The 26519-nt window shown below is 38.0% G+C and overlaps 1 protein-coding gene across 1 annotated transcript in view; it reads right to left on the bottom strand.

Moving 5' to 3' along the window:
* The window catches only part of Muc16 (mucin 16, cell surface associated), a 203053-nt gene that overhangs the window by 117591 nt on the left and 58943 nt on the right, over positions 1–26519 (bottom strand). Inside the window, 11 exon segments of the mRNA NM_001428753.1 lie at positions 341–408; positions 614–738; positions 11609–11671; positions 11915–11953; positions 13161–13333; positions 14293–14360; positions 14443–14567; positions 14910–14945; positions 21932–22104; positions 23529–23596; positions 23688–23818. Coding sequence (NP_001415682.1) covers positions 341–408; positions 614–738; positions 11609–11671; positions 11915–11953; positions 13161–13333; positions 14293–14360; positions 14443–14567; positions 14910–14945; positions 21932–22104; positions 23529–23596; positions 23688–23818 — 1069 coding nt within the window.

Below are 26519 nucleotides of genomic sequence, written 5' to 3' on the forward strand. Positions count from 1 at the left end.
GTATCACAGTGTTAAAAATGAATGCTAATGTACCAATATTATAAAAGCAATCCTAGGCACAAACTTAAAAACTCCATGGAAATTTCCTTTATTTCACAATGAGGGAATGAGGGTGTGAATTCAGAATGGACAAGCAGGAAAAGTTGAAATCAACCTGATGGTCTGCAGGCTGTGGGGGCAACTGAAGTGGAACTTGTATGAGTAGGTGACAACTTGCGTGCTGAGTCTAGCACTCCTGGATTTACATAAGGGTAATGAACATAGAAGAGAAAAGGAAGAAAGGTACCATTTGGATCTGGGACACACTGAGGATCTCTGGCTTGTTTGTGTTAGGACTTACCTGAGCAATGCCAGTTTGCAGTCAGAATATAGGAGGCCGATACTGGTTTTATTGAACAAAGGCCGAAGCTATGGGGAAGAGGGAGAAGGCTGTCAATACAAGGACTAAGGAATACAGACTCTGTTTGAGGTGTCTGAAGGTAGCACTGGTAAGCAAAGCTGGAATCTATGGAATAAGGTTGAGGGTTGTGTGGCCTTATTGCAGGGTGTGGCCTAAGCTGATAGTTGTGACTCCCATCATTGTAAATCTGCATTTACTGGACACAGCTCTTACCAGTCTTTGTAGAATTCTCTCAGTGGCATTGTACTTCCAGGATCCAGGGTAATTCATACCCTCCTCATACTTGAGGTTGGTGATGGTGAAGTTGATGGTGAAAGGAACCAGCGAAGAGCCTGGCCCTACAGTGGGGGTGGGAAAAAGACAGAATGAGCTGCTGGATCCTCTGGGAAATTCAGTACCCTCAAGCATTACAAAGTCTACCTCTAGAATTGTAGCTTTCTCAGGGAAGAAAGTAGATTTGGCATCACTTGTTATATATCAAGCATGAGTGGCATGTCTCTGTGGTGTTTAGTACACCCTGGTACAGAGACTTATCACATCATACCCACTGTTGAGAAAATTCCAACATGAATCTGTATTTTCTGAGATTTTTTAAAATCAAATTTATTTTTCTGCAATCTGTGTACATATTAATTAAAAATTAAAATAAAAGTAAAATGTTCAGGTCTGTTTGTCTTTTTTTTAAAAAGGACTTAGAAAGTCACTTGCTGGGTGAGCTAAGTTTGATATTGAGGATACATACAACAGAAATGAAGAGTTAATTCTCATAGGTTGTCCTCTGATCTCAACAATCACATTATGATTCATGCACACACAAGCATGTCCCTGTACACAGGCACCAAGTAAAAATTAATTTGAAAAATATTTAAAGGCAGAGAGTGGATTAGCAGACTGTTCAGTCAATTAAATGAAGAATGAGGACCAGAATTTAATCCTGGAACCCATCTACCAAAAGTCAGGTGTGATGGTAAATACTTGTAAATCCAATGTTAGGGAGGTGGCAATAGGTAGATTTCTGTGGCCAGTTAGCTTCACCCAATTGGTGAGTTTCAGGCTAATGAGTTGTCTTTTCTCAAAAACAAACTGTGAATGGTGCCAGAGGATTAAGACTGAAGGAATGTGGCCTTCAGCATCAACAGGCATGTGTTCATACATTCATTCCAGCCTGCTTGCCCTCTCCCACCCTAAACACACAGGAGAAAAATTCTTTAAAGACATATATGTGTTATGCTTTGGTTATACTTGATTTGCATGTTTTTCTTAAATTGGAATCATTGACATGCTGGGAGATGGTATTGGAAGCTGATTTTATACATGTAAAATCTGATCCATGTGGAAATTTAAAAAAAAAAAAAACACTCCAAAAATCACAGCCTGATGAAGCCTGGCCTTTGCAGCCTGAATCTTTTCTCCTTTACCGACTCCATGGGTACGCCCAGATCACAGTGGAACCTCAGTTTTACCGTAGTGGTCAGGGAAAGGTATAACCTAGGAAGTAAGGTGTTTGCTAGAATCCAGACTACACTGCTGTTTAGGAGAAGCTGACCTGAATCAGCTTATTTCCTACAATCATTGTAATGGAAATGACAAGCTCCCTAACAAAAGCCTGTCAGTGAATCTGTAAACCTGCAATAGACTCCTAAGGTTCCTGCATTCCCAGAGTATTTCATGACCTTCCAGGAAGGTCAGAGATATCAGGATGTCACAGTCCAAGATATTTAGAACACTACCAGTGGCGACCTTACTGTGCTTATACTTGGTGTACCTGAAACTAGGTGTGTCCTTCATCCTTACTTCCACCACATCCTAAGAGTCACACATTCCATCCATGAAATAGAAGGTCCCTCTTTCCTTTTCTTAGTAAGCAGAGATAGCCTGCTGACCACCTTGGAATCAGAGACAGTCTGCTGACTATTTGGTTTCAGACCTCAGGGCAAGAGACTGATTATATATATAATCTCAAAGCAGACTTTTCCCAGAATTCCTCAGTCCCTACTTGATATACCCTGTCCCCATTCCTGAACTTTCTAGCTTATGGGCTGGGCAATCCTGCCCCCAGATGCTCTTCCCTATATAATCCAGACATTTTGATCTCCCATTTCTCTTTCTCTGTTTCCTCTCTCTCCCACTCTCCTTTTCTAGTCCCCTTTCTGTGTGTTCTTTCTTGCTTTCTCTCTTACCCTTCACCTGTCTCTTCTGTCCCTTGGGTACTTCTTTGGCCTTGGTCCTTGGGGAGAGTCTCCTGACCAAGAGCAGCTTCCCAATAAATCTGTGTTTATACATGTATTTTAATCTTGCTAGAATTTACTCATTTCACTAGCAGAGAAATAACTTATCACTTACTACTTAATAACCTGAATAATCCTGATTACATGAAACAGACTTATGAGATCTATAAGGAAGGATCCTTACTCTGCTTCATGTGCCTGATTTCTTCTCAGAATATAGTGTCTGTCCATGTGATTAAATAGACTTCTAATGAGTCTCTTACTCAAACTTACAATCTATGTCAGTGTTCCCTTTGAATCTCAAACTCTAGAACTTTCAGGAATGTAAAACAAGAGAATACATACGATGAAGAGTGTGTCTACTCTTTTAGAACCCCCAGCACTGTCAGTACAAGGTAAGGGAAAGATAGGTATGGGATTCTGAATCTGGGCTGAAGTAGTGCCAGTCCCTGCTCCAGACCATCACCTTCTAGATGACCCTTCATTCCTCATATCCAGGCATAGTGTACATTGTTTTCACATTCCTGTTGAAAACTAAGCAGCTATGGAAATGGCTCAGTCAGTCCACCACTTGTCTTAAAAACATGAGGACCTTATTTCAGATCAACCAGTACCTATTCAAAAAGCTTAGTGTGGAACTACACTACACTATGTAATCAGTACTGGGAAGATAGAGATGGCAAAATCTCTGAATTCTCTTGGCCAGGTAATAGCCAGAATTGATGAGCTACAGGGTAGTTTCAGACAGCATCTCAAAAAATGAGGTGGACAATAGTTGAGGAAGACAATCATCACTGATCTTTAGCATCCACATACATGTGCATGCATGTACAAGCATCTACACACAACACCACAAAACAACAACCACAACACACAAATATGTACACACATGCACACACACATAGAAACACACATACAATTAAGAATGTGGGGAGCCATATTGATTCAAGTCTTTTTTAGACGCCCCATGAAAGAACAAAAAACATTTTAGTTCCATGTTCTTGTCCAGGAACGGACTTGAGAAGTACAGGGTGAATCTGGGATACAGGCTCTAGACTGTAGTAAACAGCCATCAGGACAGAGGAAAAAAAAGAGGGTAAGGGACAATGTTCAGGTAAGTGCTCAGTTAAAATAGGTGACCCTAGAGTGATATCTGTATGAGTAAGGAGGCGTTTCTCTCCTTAATTTTTAGATGATCCGAATCAGTAGGAATAAGGGTCATGAAAAGAGAGGAGGAAATAAGCTTGTGGTTTGTAAGGATCTGTCTCATCTTCCTGAGCTGTGGGTATCAGTCCTAAGGCGACCTTATTTGAGTTATCCTGTGCTCTCTTAGCCAACATTGTCTGACTTAACTCTCTGCTTGGCCATTTCCTTCACTGGAAAACAAGTTATGATGTTGTACTTCTTCTTCTTTTTCTTTTTCTTTTTCTTCTTCTTTTTCTTCTTTTTCTTTTTCTTTTGCTGGATATATTTTTTATTTACATTTTAAATGTTAACCCCTTCCCTGGTTTCCCCTCCAGAAACCTGCTATCCCACTCTCCTCCCCCTCTTTCTGTATGGGGGTGCTTCCTCACGCACCCACCAACTTCCCCTGACCTGACATTCTCCTACATTGGGGCATCAAGCCTGGACATCATCAAGGGACTCTTCTCCCATTGATGACTGATAAGTCCTTCCTCTGCTACACATGCAGCTAGAGCCATAGGTCCATACCTGAGTACTCTTACGATGGTGGTTTAGTGCCTGGGAGCACTGGAAGTGTTGGTTAATTGATATTGTTGTCCTACTTATGCCGTTGCAAACACCTTCAGCTCCCTCAGTCCTTTTTCAAACTCCTTCCTGGGGACCCCATTCTCAGTTCAATGGTTGGCTGCTAGCATCCTCTCTGTATTTGTCATGCTGTGGCAGAGCCTCTCACATGACAGCTGTATCAGACTCTTGACAGCCTGCACTTCTTGGCATCAGCAATGTTGTCTGGTTTTGGTGTTTCTATAACAAATGGATTCCCCAGGTGGGGCAGTCTCTGATCCACACATTGTCTCCAAATTTCCTGTTGTGAGCAATTTTCCCCCTTCTAAGCAGGGCTGAAGAATCCCCATGTTGGTCTTCCTTCTTCCTGAACTTCACGAGTTTTTCAAATTGTATCTTGGGTATTTTGAGCTTTTGGGTTAATAGTCTCTTATCAGTGAGTGCATACCATGTGTGTACTTTTGTGATTGGGATACCTCACTCAAGATGATATTTTCTAGTTCCATCCATTTTCCTAAGAATTTCATGAAGTCATTGTTTTTAATAGCTGAGTAGTACTCCATTGTGCAAGGTAGCATATTTTCTGTATCCATTCCTCTGTTGAGGGACATCTGGGTTCTTACTAGCTTCTGGCTATTATAAATAAGACTGCTATGAACGTAGCAAAGAATGTGTCCTAGTTATATGTTGGAGCATCTTTTAGGTATATGCCTAGGAGTAGTATAATTGGGTCCTCAGGTCTCTGGGGAACCTGCAAACTGATTTTCAGAGTGGTTGTACCAACTTGCAATCCCACCAAACATGGAGGAATGTTCCTCTTTTTTCACATCCTTGATAGCATTTGTTGTTACCTGAGTTTTTGATCTTAGCCATTCTGACTGATGTGAGGTGGAATTTAATTTGCATTTCCCTGATGACTAAGGATGTTGAACATTTCTTTAGGTGCTTCTTGTCCATTCCCCAGTTGAGAATTGTTTGTTTTGCTCTGTAGCCCTCCCCCCTTTTTAAGGATTACTTGATTCACTAGAGTCTAACGTTTTAAGGTCTTTGTTTATATTGGACATTAGCCCTCTATAGAATGTAGGATTCATAAAGATCTTTTCCCAATCTGTTTGTTGCCATTTGTCCTAATGACAGTGTCCTTTGCCTTATAGTAATTTTGCAATTTTATGAGGTCCCATTTGTTAATTCTTGATCTTAGAGAATAAGCCATTGGTGTTCTGTTCAGGAAATTTTCCCCAGTTCATGGTCCTTCCCCACTTTCTATTCTATTAGTTTCAGTGTATCTGGTATTCTGTGTAGGTCCTTGATCCACTTGGATCAAGCTTTGTACAAAGCAATAAGAATGGGTCAATTTGCATTCTCCTACGTGCTGAATTGGTGCTGAATTCACCAATTGGTGAATTGATCGAGCACCATTTTGTTGAAAATGCTGTCTTTTTCCATTGGATGGAAGCCAAGCCCAATTACACACCTTTGTCTCAGGAATGTTTTAGGAATGTCAAGCCCACTCTGAGAAACCTAGCCAGTTATCTGTTCTTATCAACACACCTGCAATTTGAGATTTAGGGTTATAAGAACTGAAAGAACAATAAGAGGGTGTAACAGTAGTGAAATTGGTTTTGGCACTGCGTGGCCTTCCCTCTTGCTTGTCTTCATGAGCCACTACACGGAAATAAAATTTGAGAGCGTGATCACACTTGTTCTCCTTCCTTGTGCCTCCTGTTCCCCAATTGTTTTGCTCTCACACAGGTCTCTTCTGAACCCCCACAGGCTGGGGCAGTTGGCATCCTCTGTCAAAGATTAAATGACTATTGGTGTGTGAGTTAATTTCTGGGTCTTCAATTCTATTCCATTGATATCTGCAGTCTCTGTACTAGTACCATGCTGATTTTATCACTATTGCTCTGTAAATGCAGCTGCAAGTTTGGTGATTCTCCCAGAAGCCCTTTTATTGTGGAGAAGAGTTTTTGCTATTCTGTGGTTGTTTTGTTTGTTTGTTTGTTTGTTTGTTATTCCAGATGAATTTGCAAATTGTTCTATCTAACTTTGTCAAGAATTGACTTGGGATTTTGATGAGGATTGCATTAAATCTGTAGATTGATTTTGGCAAAATGTCCATTTTTACTATATTAATCCTTTCAATCCTTGAGCATGGAAGATCTTTCCATCTTCTGAGATCTTCTTCAATCTCTTTCTTCAGAGACTTGAAGTTCTTGTCATACAGATCTTTCAATATTTTGGTTAGAGTCACACCAAGGTATTTTATGCTATTTGTGACTATTGTGAAGGGAGTCATTTCCCTAATTTCTTTCTCAGCCTGTTTATCCTTTGAGTAGAGGAAGGCTACTGATTTGTTTAGGTTAATTTTATACTCAGTCACTTTGCTGAAGTTGTTTATCAGGGTTAGTAATTCTCTGGTGGAACTATTAGGGTCACTTAAGTATACAATCATATCATTTGAAAATAGTGATATTTTGACATCCTCTTTTCCAATTTGTATCACTTTAACCTCTTTTTGTTGTCTAATTGCTGTGGCTATGACTTCAACTACCACATTGAATAGGAAGGGAGAGAGTGGGCAGCCTTGTCTAGTCCCTGATTTTAGTGGGATTGCTTCAAGTTTCTCTTCATTTAGCTTGAGATTGACTACCAGTTTGCTGCTTTTACTATGTTTAGGCATTGGCCTTGCATTCATGACCTTTCCAAGACTTCTGTCATGAAGTGGTGTTGAATTTTTTCAAATGCTTTCTCACCATCCAAGGCAATGATTATGTAGTTGTTTTTGTTTTTGTTTTTTGTTTTAATTTGTTTTGATAGTTGATTCCATTAATAGATTTCCATATATTGAACCATACCTGCATCCCTGGGATGATGCCTACTTGATCATGATGGATGGTCATTTTGATGCATTCTTGCATTTGGTTCATGAGAATCTTATGGAGTACTTTGTCATTGATATTCATATGGGAATTTGTTCTGAAGTTCTTCTTTGTTGCGTCATCTTTGTATTGTTTAGGTATAATTGTAATTGTGGCTTCATAGTATGAATTGGGTAGTGTTCCTTCTCTTTCTATTTGTGGAGTAGTTTGAAGAGTATTGGTAAAAATACCCTTTGAAGGTCTGATAGAATTCTCCTGGGTTCATCTTGTCCTGGGTTTTGGGTTTTTTGTTTGTTTGTTTGTTTGTTTGTTAGTTCTTATAATATTTTTTGAGAGACTTTTAATGATGGCTTCTATTTCTTTTGGAATTATGGGTCTTTTTAGATGTCTGATCTGATCCTGATCTAACTTTGGCACCTGGTATCTGTCTAGAAAATTGTCCATTTTCTCCAGATTTTCCAGTTTTGTTGAGTATAGGCTTTTAGAGTAGGATCTGATGATATTTTTGAATTTCCTCATTTTTTTGCTATGTCTCCTTTTCCATTTCTGACGTTTTAATTTCAATACTGTCTCTGTGTTCTCTGGTTAGTATGGCTAAGTGTTTATCTATCTTGTTGATTTTCTCAAAGACTAGCTCCTGCTTTTGTTGATTCTTTGTATACTTCTTTTTGTTTCTACTTGATTGATTTCAGCCCTGAGTTTGATTATTACATGCTGTCTATTCTTCTGGGGTACATTTGCTTATCTTTGTTCTAGAACTCTCAGGTGTGTTGTCAAGTTACTATTGAATGATCTCTCTGGTTTCTTTTTGGCCGCACTCAGAGCTATTTTCCTCTTAGAACTGCTTTCATTTTGTCCCATAAGTTTGGGTATGTTGTACCTTCATTTTCACTAAATTCTAAAAAAATCTTTAATTTTTTATATCTTCATTGTCAAAGTTATCATTAAATAGAAAAATTTTCAGCTTCCATGCGTAAGTGTGCTTTCTGTCAGTTTTGTTGTTAATGAAGAGCAGCCTTACTCTGTGGTGATTTGATAGGATGCATGGAATTATTTCAATCTTCTTTATTTGTTTTAGGATGAAATGTTCTATACATGTCTGTTAAAAACATTTGGTTCATAGCTTCTATTACTTTCTCTGTGTCTCTGTTTAGTTTCTGTTTCCATGATCTGCCCATTGATGAGAGTGGCGTGTTGAAGTCATCCACTATTATTGTGTCGGGTATAATGTGTGCTTTGAACTTTAGTAAAGTTCCTTTTATGAATGTGGGTTCTCTTGCATTTGCAGTATAGTTTTCAGAACTGAGAATTTATCTTGGTGGATTTTTCCTTTTATGAGTATCAATTGTCCTTCCTTATTGTTTTTGAAAACTTTTGTTTGAAAGACTATTTTATTCAATATTAGAATGGCTACTTACGCTTTTTTCTTGGGAACATTTGCTTGGAAAAAAATTTCCCAGCCTTTTACTCTGAGGAAGTGTCTGTGTTTGTCACTGAAGTGGGTTTCTTCTAAGCATCAAACTGCTAGGTCCTCTTTATATGTCCAGTCTGTTAGTTTATGTGTTTTTATTGGGTAATTGAGTCCCTTGATTCATTGATATTGAGAGATATTAGGGACCAGTAATTGTTGTTTCCTGTTATTTTTGTTGTTAGAGCTAGAATTATGTTTCTGTACCTATCTTCTTTTAGGTTAGTTGGAAGATGATTAATTTCTTGCTTTTTCTTGTGTGTAGTTTCCCTCTTTGTATTGAAGTTTTCCATCTATTTTCCTTTGTAGAGCTAGATTTGTAGAAAGATACTGTATAAATTTGGTTTTGTCATAGAACATGTTGATTTCTCCATCTACGGTAATTGAGAATTTAGCTGAATATAGTAACCTGGTCTGGCAGTTGTATTCTCTTAGGTTCTGTATGACATCTACCTAAGATCTTCTAGCTTTCATAAGTTCTGTTGAGAAGTCTGATATAATTTTGAGAGGTCTGCCTTTATATGTTACTTGACCTTTTTATCTCACTGCTTTTAATAGTCTTTCTTTGTTTTGTGCATTTGTTGGTTTGATTATTATATGACAGGAGGAATTTCTTTTCCGGTCCATTCTATTTGAAGTTCTGTAGTCTTCTTTTATGTTCATCAGCATCTCTTTTTTTAGGTTAGGGAAGTTTTTTTTTTCCTATAATTTTATTGAAGATATTTACTGACAGTTAAGTTGGGAATCTTTGCTTTCTTTTATACCTATTATTCATAGGTTTGGTCTTCTCATGTGTCCTGGATTTCCTGGATGTTTTAGGTTAAAATCTTTTACATTTTGCATTTTGCATTTGTGTCAATGTTTTCTATGGTATTTTCTCTGCCCCTGAGATTTTCTCTTCAATCTCTTTTATTCTGTTGGTGGTATTTGTTTCTATGGCTTCTGATCTCTTTCCTAGGCTTTCAATGTACAATGCTGTCCTTTTATTTATTTATTTTTATTTCTTTATTGTTTCGATTTCCGTTTTTAGATCCTGGATGGTTTTCTTCAATTCTTTCACTTGTCAGTTGTGTTATCATGTAACCCTTTAAAGGATTTTTGTGTTTCCTCTTTAAGGGCTTCTACTTGTTAACCTGTGTTCTGCTGTATTTCTTTTAAGGAGGTATTTATGTCTTTAAAGTCCTCTAACATGTGATTTTAAAATAGATTCTTACTTTTCTGATGTTTTTTGTTATCTAGGACTTGCTGTGGTGGGAGAATTTGATTCTCAACCAAGTGCCCTTAGTTTCTGTTGCTTAGGTTCTTAGACTCGCCTCTTGCCATCTGGTTATCTCTAGTTTTAGCTGGTCTTGCTGTCTCTGACAGTGGCTTAACCTTCCTGTAAGTCTGTGTATCAGCATTCCTGGAAGAGCAGCTCTCTTTCACTGGTATTTGGATAGGGAGAGCTCTCTCACAGGGTCAGTTCTAGGTACTGGTGGAAATTGGAATGACGCTGTCCCAAACTGCCCCTCAGTTCCAGTGTCCTGAGGGCTCTTGTCAGGTCCTCTGAGCAGAAGTGGTGGTCCTACCTGAGCTCTCATGTGTTCTTGCATTCCAGTTCTCTGTCTGCAAGATCTGGGTACAGAGACCTATGGCGCAGGGTCAGCTTTAGGGAGAAATTGAAACTGGAAGGCACCTGTCCCAGACTGTTCCTAAGGTCCTGTATCCCAAACGCAGGTTCTTTGGAACAGAAGTGGTAGTCCTACCTGTGCTCTCAGGTTTCTCAGCACTCCTGAGAGACCAGTTCTCTCTCATTGGCATCCCAGCATAGAGAGCTTTGGCACAGGGTCAGCTGTGGGTACAGACTGATGCTGTACTTCTAAATAAGTTGCTTGGCATAGGTTTTTCAGCAACTACAGTATCTCCTGGTCTTAGCCTTAGCTTTTGTCGTCTTTATTTCTTGTCGGCTTTATATCACATTCTTGCTCCTTCCTTTCAACACTTGACTGGAACTCTTACCCTTGCCTGAGTACTCAGGTTTAGTTCACAGTACCTGTTCCCTTAGAGGTGATTCCACTAGTGTGCCCTCAGAGACCTAGCAATTGCTTAAGTTATCACCTGCCATGCCACCAGATATCAACTGTATAAAAGGATTGCCCACCATTCCAGCTTTCTCTCTCTGTTCCCACATGCTCCGGGTTAGCTTCCCTCTCCCTCTTTTCTATTCTCTGCCACCCATAATCTCATGCCTTGCCACCTGCTATCATGGCTTTGCTATGCCACCCTTCCTCATCATTCTCTGACTGTTGATCTCCACATCTACTGTCTGCCCCTATCCCTTCTCAAGGTATTCACTCCCATTTCTGCCCCCAAATAAACTACTTTTATACTAGATCTGTTGCATGGCATAGTTACCCAAGGACATACATTGGCATTGGTCTGCCAAGTATCCCTCAACATATTATATTTTATAACACCACTCACACCTCGTGGCTCACAAATTCCTACAACTCTAATCACAGGGGCTTGGACACTCTCTTCTGGCCTCTGTGGCCACACATGCATACATACATATTAACGAAAGATTAAAGTAAATTCAAATCTAGAGTCCGTTAATGTTTATTAATCTGAGCTATAAGTATATAAAGGAGTGACTCTTTGAGTCTTAGTATGAAGTTTTAAATAATTGTATATTTTGTAGTTGAGGAAAATGGGGCCCTCAAAATAAATACGCTGTCCAAGATTGATATGGCTGGTAATTTGAGTATAACCAATCTCCTGCTCTTGAGAAATTCAAAGACCAAGAAGTACCCATGAACACTCTGGGTTCTCTCAGTTATCTCCAATGTCCTGTCTTTGAGAGCTGGCTTCAAAGAAGAACCTGGAGAAAGTAGGTACCTACCAGTAGAGAGGATAGGTTTTGCAGTGGAGGTCTCCATGAGAAAAAGAGAGGAGGTCACCGGAGCTGAGGAGAAATGGATTGGAGTGAATAATTCTATTTAAGGTACTGCATAAATGTCACAAGAGAGCATTTTTGCTCTACAAATTCAGCCATATGATGGCGGGGCGGGGGGGGGGTAGAAATGGTAGTCCAGTTTTTAATTCATTTTTTTTTTTCATCTTCACAAGCTTGGATTCAGTAGGGGGTAGATTAACTACTGTTCCCATAGGGTATAGTAAACATAACCATTAGCCTCTAAGTACTCACTGTTAAGAGTGGAAACAGAGATTCTTTTATATGTAAAACCTGCAATGGTAACAGGAAAGAATGATAATGTGAGGATAGACATGTTTATAACATAGCTTAGGTCCATCAGCCTCATCTCTGAGTTCAAGTACCCTGGGAAATATTTAAAATCTAGGTGTCATCGAAAGAACTGTATTTGTTCTAATGAATTTATAATTTACTTGGGACAACAAACATTCCCCTATTTCTACTACATATATTCACAAACTGTTCTATTTTAATTTTATAGCATAGAAGTGGAAAAAGATGAAAGATCTAACTTTTGTTTGAGTTGGAATCTTTAATTTATTTGTGATAAAATTTCATTCTGTAACCAGGGAGACCTTAAATTCTCTCTGTAACTCAGAGAGTTATGCTGAGCATAATCTTGAAGAAAATCTTCCATCTCATCTCTGAAGTGTCATGATTGCAAAAAGTGGAGGTCACTCCTGGTAAATGCTTTTTAGTTTTGATTCTGCTTCTTCTCCTTCTAGTTCCTCCTCTATTCCTCCCCATATCCTCTCTTCCTTATGTTACTAGAGATGAAACCAAGACTACTGAATATACTAGGCAAACTTAGAGATTACAGGCAGGAACCAGCACTTTTTACTCAGGATTTCAAAATGAAATCTTCAAATGGAACTAAGGCTCAAAGAATATGGCGAGACATGAAGCAAGCATGATCGAGGTGTTTTAGCTCCACAGAGATATAATATATATATATATGTGTGTGTGTGTGTGTGTGTGTGTGTGTGTGTGTGTGTGTGTGTGTGACTATATACTGCGAATCCCAGCATTCAAGAGAGGTTGAAGCATGAGAATCATGAATTTGAGGACAGATTTGATTAAATTATTAGTTCTGGGCCAGCCACAGCCACAGAGCAAAATGTACCTTAATGTAAAACAAAACAATAAACTCAACTGCAAACAGACCCATATTTGAAGCAATGTCTAACAATCATTGGATTCAACCAGAGATAATCTTCGATGTGGCTTTAGCAAGGCTTTTGTTGGTTAGACACATGTTCAAAAAATTCTTTGTAATGTAGTGATAGAGAGAAAAGAGAAGGAGTTGAAGATTCTAAACATTATATGTGCACTTAACTTAGCGGGTGGTTGCTCATGTTTAAGATGATATATAGGAAGGGTCTTATGATCAACCAGAAAGTACACTGGTCTTAGAATTACATTCTCATCTTCAGGTTATGATTGCTAAGGGGATTCTCACCATTTATATACAGACTGTCCTTTTCTAAAGTGAAGGATCCTAGCTTGGTACCACCCTGGGTGTTATTGCTCAGTTCCCAGTACAGCTTCTCTCTGTCCAGCGGAAAGCCCAAGGGATCAGAGTGGAGAGTACAAACCGCATCCACTCCAGTAGCTGTTCCATCTTTCTCAGGCCTAGCAAGAAAAAGAGACAGAGATTGCAAAATGGGGATTCCAAGAACCTTGGGAGAGAAGAGGAGGGGTTCCTCATGGGGAATTAATGGCCTCAGGGCCAGAAGAAGACAATGCATTACAGAGCCAACGTCCTTTAAACAAAAAGGACATAGCCTCTGAGCATGTCAGTATTTGTGCTATCTTTAACATAAACAACTAAAACTTAGACTCACATGTGCTAACAATAGAAATGTAACCATGGGATAGAAAAAAAAAAAGGAATCTGAAAATAAGTTCAAAGAAAACAATTTCAACTGACTTAACGTGTATTCAACCATTGATGCCAGATATATTTCTCATCATTTCTGTGTCTTATTTCCATATGGTCAGTTTTAAATGTCAACCTCACATAAGCTGGACTTGGCTATGAAAAGGCTTGCTTAAAGAGAAAATTCTCTGGGTCAGGTCAGTTTGTCAGAAATTCTGTGAAAAAATGGTGTTGGCTTTTAGTTGAAGTAGACAGATTCAGACTTTTGTTGATCACACCCAGTCTGAACTTCTAAGAATGAAGAAAGTAAACTAGTAGGCAATAGTCAGATGGGTCCCTTAATTTTCCTCTACTCTTGACTGTTGGTATGATATGATCACTGTTCTGAAGTCCTTTCTACTGTAAATTGTCCATATGATATGCTATAATATAAAGTTCTAAGCCAAAATATTTCCTTGTGTATACTGCCCTCACCGAATTTTTATCACAGCATCAGGAATAATATTACAACAAAACTTAACAGGAAGTCATCAATACATTTACTTATCATTGTCTCCTATAAGAAAAGGGAGTCGACATTTTCCCCTCTGAAAGGAAAATTAGTAGAGAAGAGTTGCTGGCCACCTGCCTCTAGAACTCTAGGAGCAAGATGTTAGGCATTAGCGCCTATTGATCATCTACATGTGCTGTATATCTATTTCAGTCTTCTTACCTCAGTGAGATCAATCTACATTGAGAATAAAGGGATCCAATACTGCTAATCTTGAACATGGGTTTTAGCTGTTGATAAAAGAGAAGACAAGTTAAGGGCCAAGGTTTACCAGACTGAAATGACACAGGATGAGCCAGAGAGAGCTCTTACCAGGTGATTCAAGATCCTCTCTGTGTTGTTGAATATATCAGACCCTTGAGATCCCATGCCCTCTGAATGGTGCAGGTTGGTTATAGTGAAATTGAGGGTGAAGTGAACCAGAGATGGACTTGTAGCTGTAACAGAAAAGAGAAGTGTGAAGTGTAATATACTCTGTAACCTGGGATGGCTATAATCAAAGTGATAGTTTCATTTAGTTTCTATGTAAGCAGTCTTTTGAACCATTTTATATTACAGAATTAATAATAATGAAATATAAATAATCAAATAGGTTATATATATAAAACCTAATATATATATATATATATGTGAGTGTATGTGTATTTGTGTGTGTGTAAGTATATATATATGTATATATATATGTATATATATGTATATATATATAGTCTCCTATTATGTTGCCTCTAGGGAAGGGGAGGTCCAGGAGACATTAAGGCACCACAGCTCTGTGAACTCACTGCTGGTTGTAGGGATCCAGTACCGATGGTTATAACCTGCAAGCAGGAAAGAGAGAGTAATAATAAAGGACTATTATGTAAGCACTAATAGATGAAAAATCATTAGACCTGAACATAGACGTCATTATGAATCACTGTGAGATTTATATATAAACATTAATGACTGAATATTTGCTCTTAAGTGCCCTGTTCTGCAATAATATTTATGTTGACTATAATAAAGATTAATTTTACTGAAACAGTACAATAAGACTTGAATTTTATACAATCACAAAACAAAACAAAAAAGACATGAATGTGGGAATGGGATCTGTAAGGAAATAAAGACAAGTCTGGAAGGGAATCAAGAGTTAATGTAGGGCTAGAGTAAACAGAATACACACACACATGTGTGTGTGTGTGTGTGTGTGTGTGTGTGTGTGTGTGGTTTAAGGAAAAGTTTAATAAATAAAAATAAAATGAAAAATAATTTAAAAATTTAAAATGCATACAATAATTAAAAAGACCTAAATTTTGAGGTGAATATACTATGCCATAATAATAATAGTTCATATACTGTCAAGGTAAAACATAGAAATATGATAAGTATATTTATATTTTCTCTGCCAAGGTAAAAATGTGTTTATGATAAGTATATTTACATTTTCTCTATCTGTGAAGATAATTTAAATCTTTTTTTTTCACTCAACTTCTTTTCCCTTTGGTTACAACAAACTTCATTGATGGTATTTAAGAAAGTAGGGCTCCCTAGGCACCTCTTGTTATGGTTAAAAAATTGATGATACTAGTTTAGTATCTCTAGTACATTGATGAGATTGACATCCTGGAGACTGTCTTGGTTAGGTGATACAGAAAGATGCATCATACTGTAGGCAGTTCCATCCCTAGGCAACTGCCTGTTCTGGTCTGTTAAGTATAACATTGCCCATCAGACAGAAAGAAACATCCTCTGTATTTTCTGCGTCATTTCTTTGGCTATAAAGTAGGGTCTCTGGTTGAAGGTAGGGTATTCAAAGGAATATCCCAAACAGATATCCTTTGATGTATAGATAAATTTAGAACCTTGTGCACACATATATACATAAACATATATGTGTATATAATATATATATATTATATAATATACTGGATCATATATGGATGATGAGAAACTGGGAAACTTTGATGAAAGGAATATGATGTTTTTTTGGTGAAAATAGAGTATTAGATATAATTTCTTTCAACTGGGTTTTGACATAAATTGGAGAGGAAAGTGTGCTTGTGTTTGTGTGTGTGTGTGTGTGTCTGTGTGTGTGTGTGTGTGTGTGTGTGTCCGTGTGTGTGTGTGTGTGTGTGTCTGTCTGTCTGTCTGTCTGTGTGTGTGTATGCACCAACACTGTGAATTGAATCTAGAGTGTTGTGCATACTAGGCAAGTGACCTACCTCTGAGATGCACACCAGGAGGCAAAGAAGTAGAAAGAGGAGAAAGCCAAGGAAAGAACATCCCATTACTTTTTCTCTGGAGGAAAATAGATAAGGAGGGAATGTAGGTTGGAGGAGAAGGAAAGAAAAAAGGAGAAAGAAGAGGAACAGAAGGATGATAGAGAAGAGGAGGAGGAGGCCATAAAACAACTTTCCATGTCTACTTTTTGGATCATGCATTCCATTTCTCATATTCTATCTAAGGAATAAAAATAAAAATCAGATTTAGGCAAAACACTGAAATTAACTAATTATTCCTGTATTATTTCATTTGACATTTGACTTTACATCTATATCTTTTATTCATTTTTCTAATGCAACAGTAAATTCTGGAAGGATTATCTGGCTTGTAGATCGCCATACAAAACAAATCTACCACTAAACAATACTCATATTGTCGAAAATATTTTGTTTCATCCAAATTTTGTAGTACATTTTCAATAATTTTTGATATTGTAAACTTGAAAGGTTATACAATGTCAGAGAAGACAAGCCTTATGTCATACCAGTAAGGGATGACGTAAATTATCTTAGCCTATGGACATGAGTATAAGGGATTATTTGATCAGATTAATTGAGGTAAGACAGTTCCCCTTAATGTGGGTGATATGATTCCGTGGGCAGATATCCTGAAATATAGAGAAAGTAGAAAAACTAGCTGAGTTTCTTAATTTCTCTCCCATACCTCTACACTTATTGCTTCTAGATATGATTCATCTAGTAGATTAAAGCTAGTGGTGCACTGACTTTTCTGCCATGCTGGGCTGTACCTTGAAGAATAAGCCCAAGTAACACCTTCATTAGGAACTCCAAATCCTACTTGAGGCACTATTGATGGATGCTATTAAATAAGGAGTCATTGATTATGGGAATGAAAGCTGGTGCAACCATTCTAGAAATCAGTCTAGGGGCCCTCAAAAAATTGGACATAGTACTACCTAAGGACACAACTATACCACTCCAGTCATATACCCAAAAGATGCTCCAACAGATAACAAGGACATGTGCTCCACTATGTTTATAGCCGCTTTATTTATAATAGCCAGAAGCTGGAAAGAACCCAGAAGTTCTTCAATAGAGGAATGGATACATAAAATGTGGTACACAATTGAGTACTACTCAGCTGTTAAAAACGTTGACTACTTGAAATTCTAAGGCAAATGAATGGATCTAGAAAATATCCTGAGTGAGGTAACCCAGTCACAAAAGAACACACAGTATGCACTCACTGATAAGTGGATATTAGCCCAAAATCTCAGAATACTCAAGAAAAAATTCACAGATCTTATGAAGCTCAAGAAGAAGGAAGACCAAAGTGTGGATGTTTCAGTGCTTCTTAAAAAGGGGAACAAAGAGGTTGGGGATTTAGCTCAGTGGCAGAGCGCTTGCCTAGCAAGCGCAAGACCCTGGGTTCGGTCCCCAGCTCTGAAAAAAAAGAAAAGAAAAAAAAGGGAGAACAAAATACTCACAGATGGAAATATGGAGACAAAATGTGGAGCAGAGATTGAATGAAAGCCCATCCAGAGACTGCACCACCTGGGGATCCATCCCATATGCAGCCACCAAACAGTCACTATTGCGGATGCCAAGAAGTACTTGCTGACAGGAACCTGATATGGAAGTCCATTGAACATATGCCAGATCCTTACTGATACAGATAAGGATGCTTGCAACTAACCATTGGATTGAACACAGGAACCCCAATGGAGGAGTTAGAGAAAGGACTGAAGGAACTGAAGGGATTTGCAACTCTATAGGAAGAACAGCAATATCAACCAACCATATCCCCAGAGCTCCCAGGGACTAAACTGCCAACCAAAGAGTACACATGGAGTGACTCCAGAAACATATGTAGCAGTGGATGGCATTGTCTGGCATCAATAGGAGGAGAACCTCTTGGTATTGTGAAGACTTGTTTCCCCAGTTTAGGGAAATGCCAAAGTGTTAAGGTGGGAGTGGGAGGGTGGAAGTGGGAGCATCTTCATAGAATCAAGGGAGGAGGGAGGGGGAGAGGAGAATGGGGAAAGGGGATAACGTTTGAAATGTAAATACATAAAATAGCCAATAAAAATAAATACATATAAAAATAAATAAGGTGTCAACATGTTGTATGGTTGGGGTTATTGATTTAACCATGCCCCAGTAGTCTTATATATACATAGATAGCAGAAATTAGAATTCCCCATTCATGTTTGTATTTTGGTTGTTGTTTAAGTCTTGTGGTTTTAGTCACAACCACTGTGAGTTCATGTGGACTAAATTCCTTTAATATCTATAGAATAATATTTTGCTGCAGATATCTACTACCTCTGGATCAGGGTATTTTATCATAGTAACGAAACATTATGTACCTTAAATAATAAAGTGAAATATGTATTTCATATTATATATAAAGGGAAACTCCAAGTGGATATAAAGAAGGAAATATCTAGCTATGAATCAGGTAAGATGAAGTTTTGGGATTGCAGTGCTTGGATGGTTCACCATGTTAGCTGAGACGAGTGTCCATGAGTGAAATCCTCATCCTGTAATGTTTTATAGTCATAACCTTTGGCAAATTATTTCCTCCTTGAATGCATAATCATTCTCAGTCAAAATGAGTAAAAAAAAGAAACTCAAAAAGTTTTACATAAGAGTAACATGATTCCAAAATTCTCACCAAACAGGATCCTTTTGATAAACATAAGCTGCTATTAATGCTATTAATGTCACAGCAGTAGCCTTGCTGTGACAGTCTTGCTGTAGACAGCACGTCAACAGGAAGTATTTTATGTGTATTTATTAAGGATGGCAATGGTTTTTCAGAGCTGTAGTTTTCTGAGATATCTTGTGAAGCCTGAGAATTAGGAGAGTGACTCTTAGGCAACTGGGAAACATTTAGGCATAGAATCATCATCATTCCCAACTTAGCCCATCATCTTCTACTCTAATTGAGGTCTTATAATAATAATAAAAGAGGTTATGGGGATAAAAAGTGATACTAAAGCAAGAAAGACGAACAGGTGAAAAAATTAATAGGAGAAACAGAAATAGAAGGAGATAAAAGAGGATCAAAAGCAATAGAAGAAGGGAAGAAAGAGAAGAAAAGGAGGAAGAGGAGGAAGAGGAGACACAAGAACAAAGAGGAAGAAAGCAAGAATGGGAAGGAGAAAAAGGAAGATGATAGGTGCAAAAGGATGTGGACAGAAGGAAAGAGAAGAGGAAGAGGACCACAAAGAGGAGAAAGAGGAAGATGAAGAGAAGAAGGAACAAGAGGAAATTTAACCCCAAGTAATTTTGCTGGATATAATAGCCTGGACTGGCATTTGTGTTCTCTTAGTGTCTATATGACATCTGCCCAGGATCTTCTGGCTTTCATATTCTCTGGTGAGAAGTCTGGTGTAATTCTGATAGTTTGCCATTATATGTTACTTGACCTTTTCCCCTTACTGCATTTAATATTCTTTCATTGTTTTGTGCGTTTGGTGTTTCGACAATTATGTGACAGGAGGAATTTCTATTCTGGCCAAACCTATTTGGAATTCTGTAGGCTTCTTGTATGTTTATGGCCATCTCTTTCTTTATGTTAGTGAAGTTTTGTTCTATAATTTTGTTGAAGATATTTACTGGCCCTTTAAGTTGGGAGTCTTGACTCTCTTCTATATCTATTATCCTTAGGTTTGATCTTCTCATTGTGTCCTAGATTTCCTGGATGTTTCGGGTTAGGAACTTTTTGAATTTTATATTACCTTTAATGGCTGTGTCAATGATTTCTCTGGTATCTTCTGCCCCAGAGATTCTCTCTTCTATCTCTGTATTTTACCAGAGGACCCAGCTATACCTCTCCTGGGCATATACCCAAATGATGATCTAACATACAACAAAGACCGATGCTTCACTATGTTCATAGCAGCCTTAATTATAATAGCCAGAAGCTGGAAAGAACCCAAATGCCCTTCAAGAGAGAAACTGATACAGAAAATGTGGTACATCTACACAATGGAGTACTATTCAGCTATCAAAAACAATGATGTCATGAAATTCATAGGCAAATGGATGGAACTAGAAAATATCATCCTGAGTGAGGTAACCCAATCACAAACAAACACACATGATGTGTACTCACTGATAAGTGGATTATAGCCCAAAAGCTTGAATTACCCAATATACAATCCACAGACCACATGAAGTTCAAGAAGAAGTATGACAAAAGTGCTTCAGTTTTTAAAAGGGGGAAAATATTCACAGGAGAAGATATGGAGACAAAGTTTGGAGCAGAGACTTAAGGAATGGCTATTCAGAGCCTGCCCCACCTGGGGATCCAGCCTATATACATATATACAGCCACCAAACCTAGACAATATTGATGAAGCCAAGAAGTGCATGCTGACAGGAGCCTGATATAGTTTTCTCCTGAGAGGCTCAGCTCGAGCATGACAAATACAGAGGTGAATGCTAGCAGCAAACCCAAAAAATCCCAAGTAGTAAAACAGGAAATATTTTGGACTTCTTTGGGGTGGGGGGTGTGGATTGAGTACGTCAAAACAAGTCATCTAAGAAATATTGGACCAGGTTTCTAAGAAATTCTCAAACAATAAATTAAATGATAGAAATCAAAAGTTTATGTGCAATAATATCTCAAGATTGGGACTATTGACTTAAAAAAAACTAGCAAAGAGCTATCTTGCATATTTGGGATGCTTACTAGCATCCACTTATGTGTATGTATCAGAATATATTATTATCCTTTTAGTATGTGACATGGATGTGTGACATGGGTATATATCTTCTGGAAATCAAAATCACCTATAAATGAGTTATTGGGAAATGTCACTTGAAGGCTTGTGTCCTAATTGGTGAAACTGTTGAAAGGTGATTGGTTTATAAGAGTGATAACCTCTTCAATGAATGAACTAATAACTGAATGAATTATTAGCAGAGGTGCAAGCTCATTCGATTAGGTCACTGGTTCTACATGCCATCGAAGGATATATCATGTCCCCATACTCTCCTTATCTCTATATTCCCTGGATCCCATAAAAGAGCAGATTACCTTTTCTATATATTCCACCATATTTTTACCTTGACATGGGCCTAAAAGTAACCAAATAACAATGATGAATCTCTATCAAGTTGATTAAATTTATAATCATATGAAAACAGATATGCTGTGTCTATGAAGGCATTTCTACAATGATTCTCCAATTTGATGTGGGAAAATAGACATTGAATGTGGATGGTACCATCCAGCCAGCTGGAATCTCAGACTGAATGAAAACAAAGAGGAACTTAATTCCAGGATTTCTCTCACTCTGCTTCCTTATTGCAGATGCAATGTGACTGGCTGCTTTAAGCTCCTGCTGACATGATGTCACTGCTATGACTGTAATGTGGAACTGGACCAATATATGATATTTCTCTCTTAAGCTTCCCTTGTCAGATATTTTGGCACAGTGATGAGGAAAGCAAATCAATAATACAGCAACTAATTGACCTGGACTGAAACTGGTTTCTCTTACCTTTTTATAACAGTGAAAACTAACACTGGGCATTAAATGGCCTCCATTCTAACAGATACTCACCATTGATATAGAGGCTGTCTTTATCTAAAGTACAGGGACCCAGCCTGGTAATACCATTGGTCAGCTGGGTTACTTCTTGATACAATTTCTCTCTGTCCAGAGGATGACTCATTGGGTCAGAGTGGTAGGTGCAAATAGTGTCTACTCCAGTGGCTGTGCCATTCTGTTCAGACCTAGAGTGGTAGAAATACATGAATGATTCACTTAGGGAGAAGAGAATTGTACATAGCTCTTTAAAGTAGAGTACCTCCTGGCTTTACATGTCTTTTTTCCCCCATCTTTATTAAATTGGGTATTTCTTATTTACATTTCAAGTGTTATTCTATTTCCAGGTTTCCAGGCCAACATTCTCCTAACCCCTCTCCCTCCCCTTCTATATGGGCATTCCCCTCACCATCCTGTCCCCCATTACTGCCTTCCCTGCAACAATCCTGTTCACTGTGGGTCTAGACTTTTTAATAGACCATGAGAGACTTTCTCAGTTGCATACTTCTAAGTCCTGTTTCTTTAGATTTCCTACTTTGTAAAGTTTGTACATTCTAAAAATGTGTTCATTTCTTTCTCTTGCTCTCATTTTTCCTTTCATTAACATATATCATATCAACTACCAGCCATTTTTACTATAATATTCAATGTTACTATGAGGATTCTTGGAATACTTACCAGCTGATCCCTTTCTAATTCCCACATTTATTTTTGCCCCCCTTCCTTCCTTTTTTAAACCACTCTTCTTTCTACATAATTTTAAACTTTTTTCTCCATCCTTCTCAACTACCTCCTTTATTCTCTATTTCTTCTACTTCTATCATACTCCCCTCTTCTCTTTTTCTTTATTCATTTTTCATCCATTAATTCTTTATTCACTCTGCTACACTTTAGTCAGCAGTATCATAGAGCTTTTTTGTGGAGGGAAGAAAATAGAAAAGAAGGAAGAGTAAGAGGCAGAACAGAAGTAAGAGGGAAAAAAGAGGATAAATAAAAGGAGGTGGAGGAGAAGGCATAGTAACATGAATCCATGCCCAACTCTTACATCTTCGATTACTAATAACAAACCACCCAGGAAATGGTTTATTTTCCTTCGTTTCCTTGGTTACTATACATTCACTCTCAAAATATATTTCAACCATCATAACCCATAGAGAGCTTTACCCAGCTCCCCAGGGTGGAGCTAAAACCTTCATTACTGGTCTGTTTTAGCCTCTGTGTGGAGTTTAATGGTCTCTTTGATCTGGTTAATTCATGGTTTCAGGTTTGTGCAACTGCTCCCTTCTCTACAAACAATAACTTTTTCAGAAAGAAAGTCAGGGTTGCTAAGTCACAGAGTATGGCATGAAATAAGGAATTCTGTGATTGCTAAATGACTTTATACTACCTTTTCTGATCAGGGACTATCAATGCTCCAGAAAATTGTCTTCATGTATGTAACTTTCATGAGCAACCTCTTCATTTAGGATGGCCTGTCTCTCTTGCACTAATTCAAAGACAGTGATTCCAGTCTTTTATGTTGTCTTTATTTTCTTATGTTCCTCTTTTGAACCCCAGATATATTAGTCCATTACAGAGAAGTTCTCCATGATATAAACAAAAGAAGACTTACCTGATCAAGGTCAGTTTGCAACCAGAATAGCCAGCACCAATGCTAGTATTAATGAACAAGGACTGGAGCTGTGCATAAGACAGAAAGATAGGTGAGAAAGGTCCCAGAGACTGGGTGGGGTGAAGGAAAAGTAAGCCATAGTATGATGTTGTACATTACCAAAAGTTTCAAAGCTGCCTCTGTCCTGTTGAAGAGTAAAGAGTTTGGGTGGCCCATTTCTGTTGTATAAGGCAGGTTGGTGATTGTCAAGTTGAATATGAATGGCACTAGCTCTGGATGGATACTTGTAGCTGGAGGGGAGAGAGAATGTGTGAGTATAACAATGAACTTGTGTTTGTGTTTGTGTTTGTGTTCGTGTTTGTGTGTGGGGGGTGGAGAAAGAGGGAGAAAGAAAGAGACAAATTTTTTTCTGCTTTACTACAGAACCAGATGTGAGGAGAAGACTAATACTGTCTAGTGGCTACAGTGCCTAGTAGATAGTCTAGGATATCTTATCCAAAATCCTTTTTTTTTTTTTGCCAAAATAAAGGCAGGGAGGTGGAGCTTAGTAGATAATTGACTTCCTCTCCAAAAGGATCCCGAATTCTCAGCGAAGAAGGACCAAAGGTGACAAGTTATTAACGTTGCATTGACACAAGAAAGGACTAAGACTTTTTATTTTCAGATATGAGCCACACCACCCAAAATTTTCAGTGGAGAGTAGTAACAGTAAAGACCTAGAACTGGTCAAAGTGATGAGAATAAGTGATTTTTGAAAGTTCAGCCATAAATTGGATGTATCTATAATGCCCTAAAAAATCTCATGGAAAATTGTGAAGGTTTAGAAGTTATATAAGATCCAGAAGAAGGAATGGAGTCAGAGTGCTGAGGAATGTTGTATTTAAGATATATTAGGCATTTCATATTCTTATATTCACAGCAGATATGATGACTTGTAGGAAATGAGATCAGTCAGCATCCTGTGGTTGATTTAGGGAATGTCAGATGGATCTTCACAAAGCCCTGTCTCATCTTAAGGAATAGTTGCTTGGATGAGGAGGTCATGAAGCTCTGTTCCTCCCTGCAATTTGATAGGCAGTTAATATTTGTTAGAGTATGAGGAGGAGGAAAACAAGGAGGAGGATGATGAGGAGGAGGAAGAGGAGGAGGAGGAGACATTTTCTTTACCTGTATAGAAATTTGTATTTTGTTTACAATCTTTTAAATAAGCCCTTACTCATACTCATAATAAAAAAATGGGAAAAAGCAAAAACATATTAGCACTATGGTTAGGAAATTTTCTTAGAGAAATGATAAAAATTTAGAAAATTCAAAATACAAAAAGGAAAATGAAGATATGAGAAAATGAATAGAATAGATGCATATGCATCTGTGAATGGGAGATATTTATGGTCTATGAGAAGTCACGGTAAGTTCAGAAAAAGAAAATTACAAGAAACAAAATAAAACTCAAGAATTCCAAGAGAAGAGTATTCTGTGGCCCTGAAGGTAAGAAGAAATGAACTATGGGAAAGCAGGTATAAGTTGATATGACTCAGCACAGGGATAATGGAGAAGGCTGAGTCTAGAAAACATCACATCAAATTGATGCAAGAACACACATCTTAAGATCTTCTCCAGAGTCTAATCCAGTGAGTAGCCCTAAACCCGCCCTCCATCGTTGTCCTACCTTTACCTGCAGAATATAGCTCAGAATCTAGAACATGCAGTTCTTGAGCCTAGTCTGGCCAATATTGCCTGTATTGAAATCTGCCTCAAGGATTCCACCAGGACCCAGCCCAATTTCCACAATTGGCAAGTCCCTTTTGCACCACATCCAACCTTTCATCTGTAGTGGTTTAACAAGAATGGTCCCTATACACTCAGTCACAAGGAAAAAGAAATATTTGAAAAGGATTAAGGAATTACTTTAAAAGGAAAAGGACCAAGAAGTAAAAGATGTGGGTAAGAAGAAGTAGAGTATTGTTATGCTAGGCATGACAATGCTGTTTGTTGGAGGAGAGCAGAAGTTTTGGGACTTTGTACTAGAAAATTTGCTGGACACTTTAAACAGGATATCTTAACAAGCTATCCTAGTAGAAACATAGAAGACCGTCATGCTGAAGATAATGTGGAATGGGAAGACCCATTTAAATGATTTTAGAGGAGAAGAATATTAATAAGTGACCTAAAAACTATTCTTGTGATATTTTTGAGAAGAATGTAGGTGCTTTCTGCCTTTAAACCCCCCCCATGCAATATGCCTAAGGCTAAATTGAAGCATTTTGGATTAAAAGCATTGGCAGAGGAGATTTCAAGGTAGCGTGTCATAGGCTGCTGCATGGTTATTAATAGTCACTCTAATGCAGATTTACAATAAAAAGGAGCAAGCTGAGCAAGGAAAAATATAAAACCCTTTTTTAGTTTAAGGAGAAAGAGAGCTAAGTTCTGTGTTCAAGGAGATAAATGTTTGAAGAAAAGCCTGAACACTTAGTCATCAGGGAGTAACAATATTTGAAAAGGACATATGAGGTGTGGTTTTGTTGGATGAATATAACTGGAGGTGGACTTGAGCTGGACTTGAGGTGGACTTGGATCCTGAGCTGGAAATGTTTTTAATGCCTCCTCATTGAAGATTACCTTTCATCATACCAAAGAACACTGTGGAAGATTTCAAAGGAGAAAAACAGCAAACTGTCTTATCCAGGTATAACGCCTATGAACCACAATAACTACTAGTATTCCACAGTAACCTTATGGGGATGTAGTGGAATGTATATCTTTGTGACAACCAATAATTCTCAAAGTTAGTTTTAAGACATGCTCAAAAGATGCAAATCAAGCTTGGTATTGGGAACTTAATACTGTTAACCATACCCAGAAAACATAAAACAACTAATTTATTAAGCCAGCATAATCCCAAACAACAATCTAAACATTTGTCCTGAAAAGTGTAATCCTCACCTCTCATCAAGAAAATGTATTTTTGCAGCAGATAAAGACTATTTCAAA

Source organism: Rattus norvegicus, chromosome 8 (assembly GCF_021556685.1).
Source record: "Rattus norvegicus strain SHRSP/BbbUtx chromosome 8, alternate assembly SHRSP_T2T, whole genome shotgun sequence".
Taxonomy (NCBI): Eukaryota; Metazoa; Chordata; class Mammalia; order Rodentia; family Muridae; genus Rattus; species Rattus norvegicus.